General features: G+C 45.5%; 1 protein-coding gene across 1 annotated transcript; it reads right to left on the bottom strand.

The window, feature by feature from the left end:
* Positions 1-354: 354 nt before the first annotated feature.
* LOC121545666 (lysine-specific demethylase 5C) lies at positions 355-19,498 on the bottom strand. Its single transcript, XM_041856414.2, is given in 29 exon segments — positions 355-718; positions 928-1,116; positions 1,235-1,434; positions 1,535-1,973; positions 1,975-2,373; positions 2,604-2,723; positions 3,035-3,214; positions 3,466-3,604; positions 3,786-4,021; positions 4,023-4,160; positions 4,243-4,327; positions 4,411-4,558; positions 4,704-4,828; positions 4,946-5,127; positions 5,428-5,622; positions 5,724-5,843; positions 7,169-7,331; positions 7,641-7,822; positions 8,038-8,196; positions 8,337-8,456; positions 9,655-9,813; positions 10,159-10,439; positions 10,604-10,727; positions 15,327-15,461; positions 15,661-15,831; positions 16,034-16,156; positions 16,647-16,724; positions 16,933-17,080; positions 18,725-19,498. Coding segments are annotated over 29 exon segments (4,752 nt in total). The 5' UTR covers positions 18,730-19,498; the 3' UTR covers positions 355-709.
* Positions 19,499-21,991: the final 2,493 nt, after the last annotated feature.

Raw genomic sequence — 21,991 nt, 5'->3', positions numbered from 1 at the left:
AGACAGAGGAGTGTAGAATCTAGATGTAGGAGCTCAGAAAGAGAGAGATAATCACTGTGTTAGTGTTTGAGAAGACAGGGGATAGACGGGGGAGCTGTATCCAGGGGGATTGACGGGGGAGCTGTATCCAGGGGGATAGACGGGGGAGCTGTATCCAGGGGGATAGACGGGGGAGCTGTATCCAGGGGGATAGACGGGGAGCTGTATCCAGGGGGTAGACGGGGAGCTGTATCCAGGGGGATAGACAGGGAGCTGTATCCAGGGGGATAGACAGGGGAGCTGTATCCAGGGGGGATAGACGGGGGAGCTGTATCCAGGGGGATTGACGGGGGAGCTGTATCCAGGGGGATAGACGGGGAGCTGTATCCAGGGGGATTGACGGGGGAGCTGTATCCAGGGGGATAGACGGGGGAGCTGTATCCAGGGGGATAGACGGGGGAGCTGTATCCAGGGGGGTAGACGGGGGAGCTGTATCCAGGGGGATAGACAGGGGAGCTGTATCCAGGGGGATAGACAGGGGAGCTGTATCCAGGGGGATAGACAGGGGAGCTGTATACAGTGGATAGACAGGGGAGCTGTATACAGGGGGATGGCCTGCATCTTTCCTTCCACAGTTTGACGCTGTCTTCCAGCCCAGAATGATCTGTCCATTCTATTTATCTCCAAACGTTTGACCATTCCTTTCTCCAGTGTTGCATCCATAACCATCTCACAAGATCTGAGTGAGGGGGAGAGAGACAGAGAGAGGGAGACAAAGACAGTTGGAGAGCGAGAGAGAAGCATGAGTTTAACTAGTTCAACTTCTTTCAAACAAGTCATGTAACTAATTATCTCTTGAACAAAAGTTTTAAAGAAATACACAAGTAGGAACTAAAAATAGAATATAAACCAAAGAGCAAAACAAAAGCGAGGGTGTCTGAGGGTTACCTCAGGGTGCGTCTGGATGGGTATGTGGGAGGGAGTGTGGTTGAGGGGCCGGTTCTTCTTGGACTCTGAAGTGTCCTGGGACCGGGGTACTCCCTCCGCCTCTGTGTCGACCCTCTGGCTCTTCCTCTTCCTCTTGGAGTCTTTGGCCCGCCCCCCACGGCCCGCTCCCTTCTGCTCCTGGAGCTCAATCTGAAGAGAGGGGGGGTCAGGACAAAAACATTATATATTGGACATGTAAAAGGACAACAACACCATAGGAGTTATTACAACATACACAGCTAAAGGTAAAGGTTTCCTGGTCACTCACCAGTATGAGTGTTCGGAGTGTGTGTCTCTGTGGCTCTGAAGCAGCCTGGAGGACCCTGTGGATGGTGCTGGTCTGGTCCAGAGACACCTCCAGCAGGTCTCCCTCCAGCTGTAACTCCTCTAGCTGGGTCCTGGTGGCCGGAGACAGCTCTATCACTGGGCCTTTTAGTGACGGGACCAGCGGCAGCAGAGAGCCCACACCTGGGTGGAGGTGCAGAGGGGTACAGTCAGACACAGGGAAAAAGTCTACTGGGTTACATCAACATCATGGACTGGAGTTGTTACAATATTGGCTACTAACCTGTTACATTGTGGTGAGACATTACTTTCTTGCTTACGCCGTTTTCACATCCAGCCTGCCTGCCGCCGTTCATCTCTTTCTTCAGGGTTTTCTTGGGAGAGTTCTCCTCTGTGAGGTCTATCACTCCCTCTGAATCTGACAGCACTATCACCGACTCAGAGTTCCCTTTCTTCCCATCCTCTTCCTCCTGCTCCTCCTCCTCTCCCTCCCTGTGAGGCTGGCTCTGTTTGAGCTCCTGCAGCCTCTCTAGTGCCCCCTTTATCTCTGGGGTGTCCAGTGCCTCCTTGGCGCGCCCCTGCCAGGTGATGGCCCTCTCTGTGAGACACTGCAGGGCCTCTCCCTCTGGCAGACGGACGGGGAGCCTCTGGAGCGCCACCAGCAAGGCCAGGATGGTCTCCAGACGCGGGCGCCGCGAGCGCTGGCACCGCGGGCACAGGAAAGCGTGAGTCCCAGTCCCACCAGCAGAGGGGGTTGGTAGGGGGCGCTGAGGAGGGGAGCAGGAGGGAGGGGAACGGGACACACCCACCGTGGAACCAGTCTTTACACAGGTGGCAACGCAGCAGAGGGGGGCGAGGCGCCCGGCCACACACACACACTGACTGAGGAGGAGAGGCACCGCCTGTCATCGTGTGGTTACTGTCCCCGTTCTCAGAGTGGAGGGGTGTGCCTAGCTCCATGAGGTCCTCCCCCCACCTCCCACCTCCGTTCTCCTTGTCCTCCTGCTCTGTCTTTACCTCTTTCTCTGCTGTCTTCTCCACACCTGGTTTAGACAGGTTGACCTTCTGGAGCCTCAGCAGAGCCTCTTTCTCCTGGTGCTCTCCCTCTTTAAACGCCGTCACCTAGAGGGGGACAGACGGATTATGCACTGCACTTTTTATGGTCTCTGCATGTTATTTGTATGTGACTGAAGCATCACTGTAGCCCTAATAGAAACTGCCTTAAGGGGACAAATCAAGTTGTTTGGATTTGGATATGAGATTCTGACACTGGTAGGTAACACTAACACACTGAACAGACTAGAACCTGACAGCCATACTGTCTGGCTAGGGCAGACCCCATGCAGACTCACAATGGCTCCAGGGTCTCTCAGGTCCTGCGCAGAGAGGCCCAGAGTGTTTGTATCGGTGTCATCTAAACAATCTGTCTCCTCTCCCCTCTCTTTGCGCATCTCCACACATGGACACAACACCTGCAGCAAGACAAAGTTGTGATGCTGATGGCGTTAGTAAGAGCCACACGTTCACACACACACAAACTACATTACTGGCTAACACACTCACATATAAAGACATCTTAGGGCTGACAATGTTAACATACACCCAAGACTTAGTTCAACAAAGTCTGTAGATAGATATTGAGACTATGTCCCAAGGCTTCCCTCCCTATCCATTAAGCGTAATTGATATGTGCAGCAAATCCTTTTTAATCAGTGCGGGGCAAAACAACTGTAAATAAAGAACTAAAAAGGCCCACACACTCTCCACCCCTGGCCTCTCTGACCTGTAGCAGGCTGTGCTGGCTGCTCTTCTTCAGGAAGGTCTTGGAGGCCTTGTCTCTCCAGGAGTGGGCGCTGGCTACCTGCAGCTCCAGCTGCCTCAGCTCCTCCATCCTGACTGGCAGGTCTCTACCTATCGCCACCAGGCCCTCCAGGTCATCCAGACATGGGTAGTGCTCCCCATTCTATAGTACACACAGAGGAAGAGAAGGGGATGTTAACAGAGGACAAGCCAGGGTTACGTTTAGCAGGGCACAACATTGTGGAACATTGTCATAGACATGTATATTGTAGAACAAGCATTCTTCTCTGACAGAATAAGGAATTAACGTCCGCTCAGCTGTGTCCACGCACTTCCTATTTGCAACATTGCACAACGTTTGCCAATTAAACGTGACCCAGGTTATGATAGACAGTAAGAGTTGGTGCTACTTGCCTGGATCTCCTCCAGGTCAGTGACCCAGGCCCTGGCCCGGCTCAGACAGCCTTGGAGAGACAGGATGTTGGGCAGCTTGACTGGGATGAGCTGGGCCTCGTTCACTATGGCCTCCAGGGTGGACAGAGGGTGCTTCTGCCTACAATCACACCGGGAGAGAGAGAGGACATTAGGAAGAGCAAAACAACCTGAGAAAAGTGAGTCGAGGCTAAAAGAAAAAGAGAGAAAGAGAGATGAATGAGTGGGTGAGACAGTGAGAAGAGAAAGAGTGACGGTGAAAGAGAGAATGAAAGCGTGAGTCAGTATGAGGTGTCCCTCACCGTTGCTCCAAACAGATCTGGGCCTTCTCCTCCCAGCGTTCTGCTATCGTCAGCAACTCCTGCAGCTCTGCCATGGCCGTTTCCACAGAGACGCTCTGGGGCACGATGCAGCCCGCCTCCATCAGGTTCCTGAGGACCACCAGGGTCACCTCACTCCCCTCGGGCCCCAGGGTCCGCCGCACCTCGCCCAGCCAGCGGCCCTGCTCCTGCATCCCCTTGAGGAGCTCACACTCTGGGTGCATCAACAAGTAGGCCAGCCCCCTGCTCCAACAGGGCCTGGAGCTGCTCTGGGGGAGGGGAGTCTCGCCGCCAGTCCCTGTCGCTCACTAGAGCCTGGGCCTGAGTCTGGAACGCCTCTATCGTACGCAGGACCGCCTGAGAGAGGGGGAATTAAAAAGGAATGAGAGGAAGTAGGGAAGGAAGAGAGGGCCGGACAATGTAGCTGGTGGATCCTGACCTGTACGTCCTCCAGCTGGCTTATCACACAGGGCAGGTTCTCCATCTTCTCCACTAGAGCCTTGAGTTCAGCCAGGGTCATCCTCCTGCAACACATACACAGCAATGTTTGTTATCGTGTATGTGTCACTGTGGAGCTAAATGCATTGGGTATGGCAGTGTGTGTTACCTGGTCTGTGTCTTGTTGAGGAGCTCAGTGCTGGTCTGCTGACAGTGCTGCGTGTCAGTGATGACAGTGTTGAGTCTCTGGAGCAGCTCGTTGTCAGGAAACTTCTTCTCTGCTGCCTCTGCCTTCAGCACCTCCAGATCCGTGATGCCTGGAGAACCATGAACTCAATGTCAATATGCATTTTTTATTCACTCTTAAGACATTTCTTTGGGGACATTATTCAGCTACAGAAGAGTATTGAGTGTTATTCTTGTCAAGTTTATGGTTTGGGTCTAAGGGTGTGTAGTTCTTACCTATCTTGTTGCCCTCTTCCTGCTCCAGAGCCTCTTTCACTCTGTTGGCCCAGGAATCAAACGACTCGGCTCGCACTTTGAGCCGGTGTAACATGGCCAGCAGCTCATCCAGAGTGTACCTGTACCTGCAGGGAGAAGAAAACGGAGGAGGAGACAGGTGTAAGGCGCTAGTGGTAAATAAAGGATACATAGAGCGAGAGAGAGTGAGCGAGCGAGACAGACAGACAGACAGTCCGTAGTACCTGAGGTAGAGTTTGTCTGTTGGGCAGTTACAGAGGTCCTGAGTGTGGTAGAGACAGACGAGGCGTTCAGGGCAGTTTGAACAGGCCAGGGCCGACAGGAAGCAGGTGGTCTTGCAATTATCACACTGCCTCTCATCATCAGGTAGCAGCTCAAACGCCTCCCTCTCAGCCTCTGTGATGCCCTGAGAGAACACACACAGGGCTTAAGGAAACCACAACACACAGCCGAGCAACACTGCTTTACATACAGTCAGTATTACACAACAAACACCACCAACATTTCTTACAAACTCACATAAACCAAATAGTCAATATAACGCAAGAAGCCACAACAATCAATCAAATTGCTCACACAAACCACAAAGTAATTTCACTGACTGCTCAAGTCAGTGACCAAACCACAGCCAGTCCTATAGGAAACCCAGACCAAGCATCTATTCCCGTCTCTCACACTCGCTCAACTTCTAGTGTATTAGCCTCACCCTCTCCAGCAGGCTCTTGCGTAGCTCCCTCTCCTCCTGGACGATGCTGAACATCTCTCGGTGTGTGGCGGCGGCCAGGTTGAGGTCCAGCTTCTCTGGGCATGCGGCCATCTTACAGGTCAGCTCTTCGTGGGAGAACACACAGTACCGCCGCAGACGACGGTAGTGCTCGATACAGGAGCGCCCTGCGGGGAGCTGACGGGGTGAAAACAACGTATGAAACTCCCATTGGGGTATAGACATAGTTGGGAAGATCAGAGTCGGTTTAATTCTCAGGACACGGATGATAGCCTTACCCAGTCTGCAGTGCAAAAGTTGACAGCTTCAGCAAAGTTGTATCCCTGATTGAAGCCGCTGTGGTAAGCTCTGGGGAAAGTGATGACAAACTCGCCAGCACACTGGTTGGTGCGCACAACCTGTCAATCAAATGCAACAAGGGAAGGGGGTCATCAGTGTGGTAATTGTTTACAAACATTTCTCGCAGTTATTTGTCATAATCTCAACTCCATAATATGATGAGGTGTAGTATGGATATAAGAGAGGTTATGGTGCTTGCGCATCGCTCCACGTCCTTTCCAACCGCTCCGCTAAAAACGCTCCTCACTCAAACTAAAAAAAAACTGCAGCTCCAAATTAGCTCCATTCATTAAAATCACAATTTAACCAACACCCATCTATTTTTGTCCCTACCTGGACCTACCATTTGGTTTTGAAACCAAACCATATGATTTGAATGAAAAGTATTTTAATAAACAACATGAAAAGGTGACTGTAAGAAGCACTCATGTCGTATTAAATAGCATATAAACACTCTAAATAGGTCAGGAGCCAGACAGGGAGCCTAATTATTTCCTTAGAATTAATTACAAATTACAGCGCCTTTGAATTCATTTTTAGAAACATGAGTTTGGCCAGTCTGTGGCTTCAAGCTCATGCGATGGTGCCTGGAGAGCCGGCTAGCAGCAGAGAATACCCTCTTAGCGCTTGAGGCCACTGGGGATGCTAAACACCCTTCGGGCCACTCTTGCCAGGCTGGGTGTCGTTTTTCTTTCTTTCTCTCTGTATGTAGGCCTAAAGGATTTTAAGTAACATAACCCTATCAAAACAGAAAGCTCCTTGAAAGAGGTAATATGCCAGGCCTACTGGGCCAAAATCAATGATGGCCTATTGTATAGATAACAGAACGAAACTTTTAAGAGATCAGATTTGTTGTTTATAAATACTTTTCTACAATGACACACTTAGCTAGCTACCCACCTCATGCATTTCTGTTAGCATGTGCACGTACCAAGTACACCATCATGCTTTCGGGATACGTGTCTTTTCAGATTCCACAATGATTCTTTAGTTGTGGACACTACATCACCACACTCTCTCTCTCTTGCACTTGGTCCTCTTCATCTTTGTAAGTCACCTTGATTTTGCACCTGTGTGTTTTATCAGTTTCTTTATGACAATATTTAGCGAACTCCATGAGAGTAGCTAAATCAAGGGGCTATAGCAGCACACAAGTAGACTACAAATGCATGCTGGGACGGCATGCCCTGAGCTGGTGAAGTGAGCGCTACTGGAGCTAAACTGGAGCGGGTGAGAAGGCCGACGCTCCAACCTTTGGGAAACTCGCTCCGCTCCAGTCAAATTGGGCACGCTCCACTCCTCGCTCAACTCCACTCACATACTCTGGTGTGTGTGTATGTCTGTACATAATGTACACGTGTGTGTGTGTGTGTGTGTGACGTACCGGGACCCCGTGGGCCATGAGGATGTTGGGGTTCATAATAGTGACCAGCTGGTGGAGGAGGTCAGGCTGGAACTCAAACAGCTCTGGGGTCAGCTTCTTCATTACCTCCTCTAACTGCTCTGCTGCTACAGAGGGAACCCCGTACCACGTCTTAGGCTCACCCCTGGAGGAGGAGGGGTCAGAGGTGGGAGAGGGGGACAGAGGGAGGAGGGAGAGGGAGAGGTAAAGGGAACAGCGAGAGGGGGGAGAGGGGAACAGAGGGAGAGAGGGGAACAGAAAGAGAGGGGGGAGATGAGAACAGCGTTTCTCTCACTAACCACATCTATCAGTCAGTACATCTATAATCCTGTATAAAGCTATTGGCCATAAAAGGACAATCTCAACCATCTACAGATGAACTACCTATTAATACCCCATGTCTACTGTAGGGGTTGTAACGTTTTGTGTACTGTAAAGTTAGTGTCCTATTTACCAGTGCAGGTAGTTGATGGAGTAGCTCCAGTGGTCTTCGATGTGCCAGCAGAAAGCTGAGAAGACCATGCCCACGTAGAGCCAGGGCACCTTCATGCCAGAGATGTCTGCGTTGATGTGGCACAGCAGGGACTGTTCCAGCACTGGCATCACGTTCAGGTTCCAGCCGCTGCGGGCATAGTCCTGCAGACACAGAAGAGGACAGCAAGACGGTCAGGATAAACTGAGCAGGTTTAGCTTTTGGAGGAAATGTATATTGTTTTATATATGTTGTATAAGTATCATATTAATGGCATATCAATGAGAGCAGAATAGACAAGCACTGTATATTTAAAGAACGATATATAAAGGACAAGACAACAGGAGTGAGAGAGAGATATGAAAAGGTTGATAGTTACCGCTTCCTCTTGTGTGAGGTTCTTCGTGCCGTTGTTCATGGGGAACCCACTACCAAAATCTTTAGAGTGGATGTCTGCTCCATACTCCACTGTCACGTCTTCCTCTATACTACTGACCAACCGCCAGAACTCTCTCTCCACCAGCTCTGTAGGAACCATCTACACACACACGGACATTAGTAACACACCAACAATATAATGTATCAATATAATCAACTAGCATTTCTTCATTAGTAAGGATTAGTTTATCTCCACATCAGAGCAAAGTGTTCATTTATAGGTTGTACAGGTGCACTTACATGGACAGGCATGTTGAAGTAGTCTGCTTTGAAGGTGTCGGCCATCTCTCCAAAACTCTGCAGGGTGTACTCTCTAGTAGCCTGCTCAAAACCAAAGGCCTCCGCTGGCCTCTTACACTCCTGAGGGAAAGGGAAGAAAAGGAGAGGCAGACATGAGGCCATCGAAGAAATGGAATGGATGGAGCCAAATCTAATAATTACCATACATACAGACGACTATAATGCAAAGTTTACATCCAGTGTTTTTCTTGACAGGTTTACATGTCAATAGCCTGTGTTCGATAGACATAGTTATAATTCTCCTGACCAGGCCTCCAGCCCGGGTTCCATCCATCACACACTTTTCCCCTACAAGCTACATCTTCCAGAAAACTGCTTCAATGACTCCACAGACTCCTCAGGTTAAAATATGCACAGAGGCTCCAGATGAATTAGACGGTGGATGGCTGCACCCACATAGCAGGATGTTTGTTTGACGCAACAGGATGTTGTGGGTCTCAATAGCTAGTTTTGCATCCAATTGGTGACAGTTTAATGTGAATATTTTAAAAAGTGCATAAAGAAAATATGCTCATTTCCCACTAGTGGTGTTTCCACCAAACAGACTTGTTGCGGATAAAAATCAGTGCATAGTGCACACAAAATTTACTTTTTCGCTTAAGTTTTCAAGTACCGAATACAAATCTAACATTCAATGTGTTTCCATCGCATTTTGAACTCTACCGACAGTTTTGTCACAAAAACTATTGTGTTAAATAGCAAACGTGCCTACTCTGGTCTTGGCACATGTAATCTACCTAACAGCTGGCAGATACTGTGTGGGTAGGCTGTGTGGGTAGGCTGGTCTACATGATGAGATTATTATGGATAAGAGCGAAGAATATTTGTATTTGTCAAACAGCAGTCAAGCATCGATCATCATGTCACCAGAATAAGACCCTCCATATTTATTGGAAAGGAGCATCAAGCTCATCACCGTGCACTTTCACCACCCTGTGAAGTTCATAACTTATTTCATTTGTAGCTTAATAAACTGCATGGTTTCCCAAGTCATAGTGGGAGGACCACACACCATATCATCTCGTGACTCCAAGTGTACTTCGATATGATGGTTATTATATCAATATTTGCGCATAAAAAGGTGTTTCCACCGCCATTTCTCGCATACCGGTAATTACCTTTACAGACACAAAAAGATCCCACCATGTGGAATGAACAAATTATCTGTCGGCATTTATGAAATTGTTCCCGAAACGTCCTGTTTCCATCACAGCTGTCGTGATCATTTCTTTTTAGACGGTTTATGACTCTCTCTCACCTCGGCCACACATTTGGGGCAGCGCCAGTTGCCCTTGGGGGCCTCAGTGAGAGGAGGCAGCAGACAGAAGGTGTGGTAGTTGTCGTCACAACCGTCACACAGCAGGAGCTTCTCATCCTCGTCACCACGGCCACACATCCGACACACAAACGAATCCACCTTCGCAGAACAGATAAGTGAAACAGAATTAAAGTTCTGCATTTAAATTGCCACACTCAAATATGTTGGAAAGGAGCTGACTAACGAAATAGTACATGTAAATTGTTTACCCATTAAATTACTGACAGCATAGATGGTGATCAACTAGCTTAATTTATTTTCCCATTTAAATTGCCACCTTATGATTCGAATATCTATTCCATCTGATTTTGGATCAGACATAACATACAGGGCTGGATTCCCAGACAGAGAATCTTCAGTGATCATGCTTCTTAGTCCAGGATAAGCCTTAATCTGTGCCTGTGTAACTGGCCCATAAGCATGAATGGAGGCTAAGGCCCTTACAAACGGAGGGTTGCCGAGGTTACGTCTCAGCCGCATGGTCATCTTGGTGCAGGGCCCGTCACCCTTTTCACCATTGTCTTGGTCCCCGTTGTCATGAGCTTCTCCACCTTCCTCATTTTTCTCTTCCTCTTTCTTCATCTCACTCTTTATCGTAGCATCAGAGGGAGGAGGAGCCGTGGTGGTTGTGCTGCCATCTCCTCCTTTCTCTTTGACCTCCCCTGGCTGCTCCTTGACCTGGACAGCAGCTGCAGCCCGGACAGTCACAGTCTGAGGCAGCTCTTCTGGAAGGAGGGAAATTGGAGAAGTGGTCAAGATCAGCTGTAACCCAGCATTCAACACACACTGAAATTGCACCGCATTCTATAGAATACTACTTTTTGACCAGATCCCACATTTCAAACACAACCAGGTAGGGGGGTGAGTGATTGTGGCAGAGTTGTGTTACCTTTCTTGGGAATGCTCTTATTCCTGGGCACCAGTCCTAGCCCCATCATCTTAGGCCCCGCACCGTAAATCTGCAGTTTCTTCAGCTCTGGGTTCTTCTCTATGTCCTCCTCCGTGGGATCAGGCTAGGGGACAGATGTCAAAAAGTCAGTATGGAGATGTGGTGGGAGCAACACCAATATACTTTCAGGTATACTGAGAGGGAATGGAGAAGCAGAAGGGTCAGGAGATAGTGTGAGGATGAGGGAGAATAGTATGACTAGAGGAGAGGATCGGCTAGGAGAGTAGAACCTCTCCATACAGTACATCTGTGACTATTGACAGTTACTAAACAAAGGTAACGACCCACCACCGTGTTATAAGAAAAAGCATCCAAACACACGTCTAGACACACGTACCAACAAAGGAAAATAATTTGGGGAACCTACATACAAGTCTCAACTCAGCTGAACTGAAATTAGTGATTCATAAAATAACAAATTCACTCAAGTCGAGGTTGTGAGGTGTCATCTGTCTCAGATCCTAAATCTGTAAAATGGTGTTCCTAACTTCTGAAGGGGCAATGCTTGAGAGCATAAATGTACAAAGCTGCGTTTACATTTTCCAAATATTTTACTTTCTCAAAAGGCCAAGTGGAGTGTCTAACAGGGTTCTTGCCAAACACAACATACTGGTGTTCAGACCGATGCACTCTAACAGAACACATGCAGTCACACAACCGACTGGTATTCAACAGACCGATGCACTCTAACAGAACACATGCAGTCACACAACCGACTGGTATTCAACAGACCGATGCACTCTAACAGAACGCATGCAGTCACACAACCGACTGGTGTTCAACAGACCGATGCACTCTAACAGAACACATGCAGTCACACAACCGACTGGTATTCAACAGACCGATGCACTCTAACAGAACGCATGCAGTCACACAACCGACTGGTATTCAACAGACCGATGCACTCTAACAGAACACATGCAGTCACACAACCGACTGGTATTCAACAGACCGATGCACTCTAACAGAACACATGCAGTCACACAACCGACTGGTATTCAACTGACCGATGCACTCTAACAGAACACATGCAGTCACACAACCGACTGGTGTTCAACTGACCGATGCACTCTAACAGAACACATGCAGTCACATAATAGCGCTGCAGAAGTGAGGGAATGGAAGCGTTAAGCAAGGACACACAGAGACTGACTAGCAGTAAATAGAGAGGGGGAGAGAGAGGGAGATTCACACTGATTTCATAAACAAGTACAGGCGAGACAGGTAATTGCTGATGCATTTACATAAGTTGTTGCCAGGGACAAACAGTGAGTGGGTGGGTGAGTGAGTGGAATAAGGGCTAAAGACAGCTAAAGCTTGATGCTAGGCTGTTGAATGGTGATGTTTGTTAAGAGTTATAAAAGGATGGCAAGGGCCCTGCCGCAAATAAAGAAGGCGAGAGAGAGAGAGAGCGAGGCGTTTGTTCCTAGAGAAATCGAGCCAGATAGAGACGGGCGAGGGTAGAGCCGGGAGAGAGCGAGCACTCGCATTGTGCACAAAAGAGACAGGCAGTACCGATGTAGAGATGTGTTGAGAGCCAGTGGAGAGAGGGTGGGGGGCAGAATCCTCTGGACCCTGCATAGGGAGACAACAGCAACAAAGAACTGAGACAGGAGGAGGAAGAAAAAGAGTGGCTGAGGAGAAAAAACTGCCATTGGAAGAGTGGAGAAAATGTGTATGGAGAGATGGAAATCTGGTGTGATGAAATATAATTACTTGTGTGTGATTGTAATAGGTGTGGGTAGACAATGTGTTTGCCAAATATAGCTGTGCTTGAACTGATCACATCGCAAGCACTTTTTGATCTGTTTAGAACTGAGCCCTCAGAGAACGCATAGCCAAGGTCAGGACTCTCCAACCCTGTTCCCGGAGAGCTCCCGTCCTGAAGGTTCACGCCAACCCTAATCTAGTACACCTGACTCTAATAATTAGCTGGTTGATAAGCTGAACCAGGTTAGTTACAACTGGGGTTAGAGCGAAAATCTACAGGAGGGTAGCTCTCTAGGAACAAGGTTGGAGTCCCCTGGCCTAGGTCATATAAAAACACACAAGGATGCATACTTGGGTTTAAAACAAAACCATATCATCAGATTCTTATGGAGGACTATGATCAATCTGATGACATCTCAGTGTAAAGTTTAAAGGGATAGTGCAAGATTTTAAGCCCTTTCTCTACTTACCCAGAGTCAGATTAACTCATGGATACCATTTGTATGGCTGTGTCCAGTGCTACCTGTCAGCTGTCAACCTTTGTCCTATCATGATTATGTACCCATAAAACATTGTTATATTGGCCAACCCAATTATTCATATTTATTTTAAATAAAACATTTTAAAAAACCTGGCTAAAATGACCGTGTGAAATCAAATGCTACAACTACACAAATCATGATAAGATTTGGATAAGAGCGTCTGCTAAATGACTAAAATGTCAAATGTAATGATGTAAGATAATGTTGTTGAAAGCCTGGGCTGAGGCTAAATGCAGGCAAATATGTTCTAATATTCATTTCTGGTGGAGGAGTCTCCAAATGATGGAGTCTGATCAGGACCAGGCTGTCTTATTGAGTTAGGGTAGCCTATACAAGCCAGGGCAATAGTTGCTTTATTTCCCTCATAAAATAATAGGAAATAAATAATATTGTTTGTTCTCGCTCTCATAAAGCTGATTGAGAATAGCCTAGGCTTAGGCTATCGACTTTCATTCTTGTTATTTTTTAAAGCGGCAACTTTAGGACAATACCTTCTTCGGTTGGAATATTTGGAAAATAAGCTACTGTTCATTACTAACTTGTCTTGAAGCTGTTATGATAGCTCTCTCACACACACAAAACGACCTCAAACTTCCTTCATACTGGACGCAGAGACACAAAAATGGTATCCATGAGTTCATCTAACTCTTGGTAAGTAGATGGCCAAAATCTCACACTATCCCTTTAAGCATTTCTTGCCATTGTTCAAATAAAATCTGGAGTAAGACCTATTGAGAAGCAAATCAAAGATCTCACCACACCACCACTTTAAAAAGCAAAATGGTACAAAACAAAATGTATTCCATGGGTGAAAGACATGGTTACCCTACAGGTAACTACAATGGGTGAGCAATGTTCAATGGCAGGGGTGACAAAATGAACAATTGGTAAGAAAGAAAGAAAGAAAGAAAGAAAGAAAGAAAGAAAGAAAGAAAGAAAGAAAGAAAGAAAGAAAGAAAGAAAGAAAGAAAGAAAGAAAGAAAGAAAGAAAGAAAGAAAGAAAGAAAGAAAGAAAGAAAGAAAGAAAGAAAGAAAGAAAGAAAGAAAGAAAGAAAGAAAGAAAGAAAGAAAGAAAGAAAGAAAGAAAGAAAGAAAGAAAGAAAGAAAGAAAGAAAGAAAGAAAGAAAGAAAGAAAGAAAGAAAGAAAGAAAGAAAGAAAGAAAGAAAGAAAGAAAGAAAGAAAGAAAGAAAGAAAGAAAGAAAGAAAGAAAGAAAGAAAGAAAGAAAGAAAGAAAGAAAGAAAGAAAGAAAGAAAGAAAGAAAGAAAGAAAGAAAGAAAGAAAGAAAGAAAGAAAGAAAGAAAGAAAGAAAGAAAGAAAGAAAGAAAGAAAGAAAGAAAGAAAGAAAGAAAGAAAGAAAGAAAGAAAGAAAGAAAGAAAGAAAGAAAGAAAGAAAGAAAGAAAGAAAGAAAGAAAGAAAGAAAGAAAGAAAGAAAGAAAGAAAGAAAGAAAGAAAGAAAGAAAGAAAGAAAGAAAGAAAGAAAGAAAGAAAGAAAGAAAGAAAGAAAGAAAGAAAGAAAGAAAGAAAGAAAGAAAGAAAGAAAGAAAGAAAGAAAGAAAGAAAGAAAGAAAGAAAGAAAGAAAGAAAGAAAGAAAGAAAGAAAGAAAGAAAGAAAGAAAGAAAGAAAGAAAGAAAGAAAGAAAGAAAGAAAGAAAGAAAGAAAGAAAGAGGGGGATATAGTTTAAGATATAGCGTATAACGGGAGCTAGTGTAACATGGGGCAAAAGGCAGTAGCAGCAGCATAGTGGTACACAGAGCATGCTGGATGTGTTCTGAGTGCATCATCAGCTCTTCATCTAGAAGACCATCTAGATTGTTTTTTCCCAATTTGGATTGAAAGAGCTGGAACTCAGATTAAATTCATTTGGATTAATGACTCATTTGGTGTAATTTAAATCAGATTAAGTTATGAATACATCGATATGAATGAAAAGTAATTCCGTTTTTCATTGCCAAAAGAAGAGATGCATATTATTACATGATTGTATGGGCGTATGTCAACTTTATCTTCTTGCCTAACCCAATGCATCACTGATAGAAGATAAAACTATGTAGACTATCAGTGGGAAAAATCTACGAGTAAGATGTGTTAACGGCAGGTGTTACCCCTAACTGAGATCTGTGATAACCAGTGTAGAGCACTAGTTTCACTACAAATTCTCAGAAGACAGTACATCACCATCCAATGAATAGATTTGGACCCCTTTCCTGAATGAGACTGGTTAAATATGGCTATTTATAGATGATGGTTGTGGAGGGTGAATGCTTACATCCTTGGAACGATCAACATGATCATGGCAATGAGTAAAAATAACCAACTTCTATTAAGATCTGTGAACTATACACAGATTGATACTGTTAAGAGGGAAATTATGTACATCGGTCATTGGAGCTTGTGTGCGGTCACTCACGTCTGGCTGGAGACGATTGGCTCGGCGTCCGTAGCTGCTTGTCTTGGATGGCTGGACAGACTGGCGTAGGGGGATGGAATGGGGCTTGTATTCTCTATGCACCTCCTCTCCATCATATAGCTTTGGCTTAGTCTGCTACACACAGAAATCCTGGGGTTAAACCCTCTTCTACATTCATGACTATGGATGGACACCATTTATAAACAGTGCAACTGGCTAAACAAATAATGAATGTAAGTCAATCCATGTCAAATTCTGTGTGATACATAATAGTTGATAGATCGCTTGTGTAAGCACAAAAGAACAGGAGCAAAGTGGGTGAGTGTAGCATTACCGGCAGGCTGGCCCCAGCTTGGAACACCTCAAAGGGGTAGACAATCCTCTCGTAGTGTGAGCGCAGGAGGGAGCCAATGTTCTTGCCTGGAGGGTAGCCAAGCTTCTGGGCCACGCGAGCCCAGCGCCTCTCCTTACTGACTATATCAAACCCTCCCTCATCTATCACAACCTACAACACAAAATAATACAAGTGCACAGTCAGCTCAGTTTTACTGGCTAAAGTACTGTTGGATAGTGTTAGCAATGGTAAGATCTATCACCATTTTTCAAAGAGTCTCTCAACATGTCTTATTTTTGAGTTATACAGAAATAAGACATGCAAAAGGGGGTTTATTGAGAAATGAAAAACATGGGTCAGTCAGCTCTGGCACCTTGGACAGGCTGAAGAGGTCCAGGATGCGCCTCTCGATGTTTGGGATCTTGAGGGAGGATCCCTGGATCTCCCAGAACTTGGCGATCCGGTCCAAGTAGTTCAGCTTGACTCGTGTCTCCGCCTGAGGAGAGGGGGGTTAGGAGTGAATATGATTAGAATGAAAACTAAAATATAATCTTTGAGTCAACCAAAACACGTGACTTCTAAAACAGTTATTCAATATCAAGACTCAACCCATAGAAATAGAATGAATAGAACGGGCTTGGAAGCTCTAACACTGGCAATTTCACTGGTAAACTCATGGGTACATGAGCAATGGCTGCCTGATGCTGGATTGCCATGGTAACGTAGAATATTTATTCAAATCCTGCTAACGGATGTAGCTCATGCAATGGGATGTATTTTGTGTAATGTCAGTTGAGTTGACTCAAATCATAGCACAAACTGAAGGGTACATTTCCTGCTTTTACTTCCTGGCATGGGTACATTCAAAATGGCTGCCAGTCCACCCATTATGCCATCATTGACTTGAATGGGGATGGCCGTTCTATTCAGTCCATTTCTGTGACTCAACCATACAATGATACAATATAGGAGGGAGAGAGATGAACCTCCAGCTCATTGAGTCTTTGTATACGGGGTGTGAAGTGGAAGCTATCCACCTCCACAGCAAAGGGTGGCTGCCAGTCCTGTGGGCAGAGGAAAGCTTTGATCAATGTCTATGTTTGATGTAAACACTTGTCATCCTGTCATCACTCAATCCTGTACTCAGCTTGTAAGAAAGAGAAAGAGGACATCTACTTGTGTGTGCTAAGGTCAGAGGAAAACAACCGTATTCAACTCCACACAGGTTTCATGGGGTTAAATGATAGATGCTTGTCATCAGTAAACACTTACAGCAGGAGGACGAATCTTGCAGATTCCAGACTTCTCTGCAATTGGACGGATCTTGGCAATGTAGCCCAGGGGATCCTGAAACTCCTCCCATGATGGCTCGAACACTGGGCACTCCGGAGGAGGCACAAAGTCTTCCCCCTCCATCGCCCTGGCAACAGGTAAGGTCAACAATCTGCATGTCAAGTCACCACACAGTGAAGGTACTTACTTAGCTAAGTAGATTGGCAGTCAAAATAAATGTCACTATGAGAAGTCTGGGCACAATGTAAGATTACCTGCTAATCATTTCTATGAATGATACAGGCCCTATATATATACACGCTACCCATTGATTCTTGAAGAATACATTTATGCATGTCTTATAAGGTTGGAACATTAGTCTTTTTAAAATTATTTTAAAATGTAACCTTTATTTAACTAGGCAAGTCAGTTAAGAACAAATTCTTATTTACAATGACGGCCTACCCGGCCAAAACCGGACGATGCTGGGCCAATTGTGCGCTGCCCTATGGGACTCCCAATCACAGCCGGATTGTGATACAGCCTGGAATCGAATCAGGGTCTGTAGTGACGCCTCTAGCACTGAGATGCAGTGCCTTAGACCGCTGCGCCACTCGGGAGTCTTTCCCTATCATAACCCCAAATCTAAGATTGTATTAATCCATTGTTTATGTAGTTATGAGTATTGTTAAACAACGCATCCTACATAAACACATCTATTATAAAAATTATATATTTCAAATGCATTTCTTGAAAATGTCCACTTCCAGTTCAAAGTTAGGCTAAGGGGAAAATAATCACAAGGTATTCTTCCTTATGGGATTACCAGTTCTTCAAAAATTCATAGGTACAGTACCATACATTGAATTGGATACATTAACAATGCTTTAGAGTATGTTTTTCAGATCAAACAAAGGGCCCCTAGGGACACAACCTACAATTTTGAATGGCAATTGTTTCACGAACGTTACATGATTCTTCTACTTTTGAATAATGTTCTTGAATTGAAACCTGTCCTAATATTTGGTATAAGTCATTGGAACATCATATAATCTTAAATCAAGTAAAACACCAAAATCCCAAACCTGTTAACCCAATATGGGGGAGGCGTTCTTTGTAACTGTTCTCCCCTCCCCCTACCTTACAGACACAGCAAATAATGCACTTACTACATGGTGCCATTCTTGTCTCATGAGGTCAAATTGGTGTTTGGTCATCAACAGAAAAGAATACACTGCCTAACTAACAAATTATGTTGATACTTGGTGATATAAAAAGTTAGTCATACTGTCTGGGATATGATTTGTTTCCTACAATTTCACAAGACCTGAGGTCTGCCATCTGAAGGCCTCCTAAATATATTTTCAATAGAAAATAATGATGAAGACATTTGAGGAAGCTTGCTACTCAAATGCTGGACATATTCTCAAAATATAACTAAAGCCCCTAATCGCAACATACAAACGTCACAGGATTTAAAGGCCTGATTGCATCCATCCACGTTCCTATTAGCAAGACCAAATATGGGGTTCCAAGTTAGTCAACAAATGAATATGGCCATTGTCAAACATCACAAAATATGGGTAATTTGGCAAATCGCTAACTACATACCGGGAGGTCCTTGATGACTGACAAGTTAAGAAAATCCCAAGCAGTTTGGTTTACTTTAAGTTTCACTGTAGTTAGTTAGTTCGTTGCTAACTAGGATGTATCTAACTAGCATCTTAGCGAACTTCCCTGATAAGAAATATGGCTAGCTAGAGTATAGCTAACGTGACGTTATTAGACTTACATCATGTTAGATAGCTGGTACTTGGACAGCAACTCTTCCTGACACGTTCAACGTGATCAAAAAGGAAATTATGGACTCAGATGTCACCAATAATATGATGGGCCGTTTAGGTGTCTTGAAAGCTCACAGGGTCTATTGTTCAGCACTGGGTCACGATTGGGGAGGCTGAAGCTAACGTTACGGCCTCCACTTTTCAGCCCATCCCAGGCAGCACCTCCGGTCTCGGGTGGCACTGCGAATTGGCGTGGAAGTTTCACTGGAAATATTGGTTCCTTCTCTGTTTCGTACCTGTCCCAAGACAGATATTAATTGTTTGATTTTTAATCAAAATACTCAGGACAATCATGTAGACAATTATTTATCCTGAGACTACCCTCCTCCCTCTGTTGACAGTGTTGTTGTTTTGCTCAGCTGGCTAACGTTAGCTAGCTAGCTGTCGCTGGTTCGCTAGCTAGCTACTGTAGCTAGTAATGTTACGAGCTAACGTTATTAGCTAGCAAGCAAGGTCCAGTTAGCTCACGTAAAGTTGGCCGTTTTCAGCGTCGCTTCCCCTATAGACCCACTTCTGTTTTATTATAAGAGTAGAGATGATCCAATTTGAAGACTCGTTTGCTTGTAAACGAGTATCTCTGTGAGAATTACGTCCCCATCAAATCAATTTGTGACCAATTTCGCTATCCCCCGTTCATCCTGTCTGGGTTTAAACGCCATCTTAGTTTCATCATTGCCTAAGCGCAACCTCAAGTCTTTCAACCACTAGTACTACGACAGCTGAGTTATTTGAGTGGAAGAGAGGGCAGGAATTAGTCCCTCCACGTTCGCTCGATTTAGAGAAAGTAGTTCGAGACACATTTTCTCTTATCGTCACCTATTTCACGAATTATGATACCCATTCACGGAATTATTTACTAATATACACTTCGCTAAATAAAATGAGTATATCGTTTAAAACGTGTACCATTATTTAAAAAATGCAGATGTGGAGGATGGTAGAAGTGCATGCATGGACGGAGTAATACCTACTGGCATAGTATTAGTCACGTACACAGTTTACAGCATGTATAAAAGGATCACTGACGTCATGATTCAACCTTGTTTTTTTTCAGAGTTCCCAGTTGTCTTGAAATCACCGTGAATCCAAATAATGACAGACTTAAATGACAAAGTTTCATGACAATGCAAATAGTCTGGGTAGTCATTTGATTAGCTGTTCAGGAGTCTTATGGCTTGGGGGTAGAAACTGTTAAGAAGCCTTTTGGACCTCCGGTACCGCTTGCCGTGCAGTAGCAGAATGAACAGTCTATGACTAGGGTGGCTGGAGTCTTTGACAATTTTTAGGGCCTTCCTCTGACACCGCCTGGTATAGAGGTCCTGGATGGCAGGAAGCTTGGCCCCAGTGATGTACTGGGCCTTACGCACTACCCTCTTTAGCACCTTGAGGCCGAGCAGTTGCCGTACCAGGTAATGATGCAACCAGTCAGGATGCTCTCGATGGTGCACCTGTATAACTTTTTGAGGATCTGAGGACCCATGCCAAATCTTTTCAGTCTCCTGAGGGGGAATAGGCTTAGTCGTGCCCTCTTCACGACTGTCTTGGTGTGTTTGACCATGATAGTTTGTTGGTGATGTGGACACCAAGGAACTTGAAGCTCTCAACCTGCTCCACTACAGCCCCATCGATGGGAATGGGGGCGTGCTCGGTCCTCTTTTTCCTGTAGTCCACAATCATCTCCTTTGTCTTGATCACGTTGAGGGAGAGGTTGTTATCCTGGCACCACACAGCCAGGTCTCTGACCTCCTCCCTATAGGCTGTCTCATTGTTGTCGGTGATCAGGCCTACCACTGTTGTGTCGTCGGCAAACTTAATGATGGTGTTGGAGTCGTGCCTGGCCATGCAGGGAGTACAGGAGGGGACTGCGCACGCACCCCTGAGGGGTTCCCGTGTTGAGGATCAGCGTGGCAGATGTGTTGTTACCTACCCTTACCACCTGGGGGCGGCCCGTCAGGAAGTCCAGGATCCAGTTGCAGAGGGAGGTGTTTAGTCCCAGGGTCCTTAGCTTAGTGATGAGCTTTGAGGGCACTATGGTGTTGAAGGTTGAGCTGTAGTCAATGAATAGCATTCTCACGTAGGTGTTCCTTTTGTCCAGGTGGGAAAGGGCAGCGTGGAGTGCAATAGAGATTGCATCATCTGTGGATCTGTTGGGGCGGTATGCAAATTGGAGTGGGTCTAGGGTTTCTGGGATAATGGTGTTGATGTGAGCCATGACCAGCCTTTCAAAGCACTTCATGGCTACAGATGTGAGTGCTATGGGTCGGTAGTCATTTAGGCAGTTTACCTTAGTGTTCTTTGGCACAGGGAATATGGTGGTCTGCTTGAAACATGTTGGTATTACTGACTCAGTCAGGGACAGGTTGAAAATGTCAGTGAAGACACTTGCCAGTTGGTCAGTGCATGTACGTACGGTCACTGTGGGGACGACGTCATCAATGCACTTATTGATGAAGCCAGTGACTGATGTGGTGTACTCCTCAATGCCATCGGACGAATCCCGGAACATATTCCAGTCTGTGCTAGCAAAACAGACCTGTAGCTTAGCATCTGCATCATCTGACCACTTCTTTATTGACCGAGTCACTGGTGCTTCCTGCTTTAGTTTTTGCTCGTACGCAGGAATCAGGAGGATAGAGTTATGGTCAGATTTGCCAAATGGAGGGCGAGGGAGAGCTTTGTATGCATCTATGTGTGTGGAGTAAAGGTGGTCTAGAGTGTTTTTTCCTCTGGTTGCGCATTTAACATGCTGGTAAAAATTAGGTGAAACGGATTTAAGTTTCCCTGCAGTAAAGTCCCCGGCCACTCTGGATGAGCGTTTTCCTGTTTGCTTATGGCCTTATACAGCTCATTGAGTGCGGCCTTTGTGCCAGCATCGGTTTGTGGTGGTAGACAGACAGCTACGAAAAATATAGATGAAAACTCTCTTGGTAAATCATGTGGTCTACAGCTTATCATGATATACTCTACCTTAGGCGAGCAAAACCTCGAGACTTCCTTAATATTAGATTACGTGCACCAGCTGTTGTTTACAAATATACACAGACCGCCACCCCTTGTCTTACCGGAGGTGTCACGATCGTTATAAGAAGCGGCGGACCAAGGCGCAGTGTGATAGGCGTACATACTTTATTTAGTACACTCACGAACAAAAACAACAAACGATACGTGAAGTCCTAGGTTAAATAACAAAACCATACGGAACAAGATCCCACAAA

The sequence above is a fragment of the Coregonus clupeaformis genome, chromosome 30, assembly GCF_020615455.1.
Source record: "Coregonus clupeaformis isolate EN_2021a chromosome 30, ASM2061545v1, whole genome shotgun sequence".
Lineage (NCBI taxonomy): Eukaryota > Metazoa > Chordata > Actinopteri > Salmoniformes > Salmonidae > Coregonus > Coregonus clupeaformis.
Note: the sequence above shows the minus strand (reverse complement) of the source record. Positions and strands in the feature narration are given on the sequence as shown.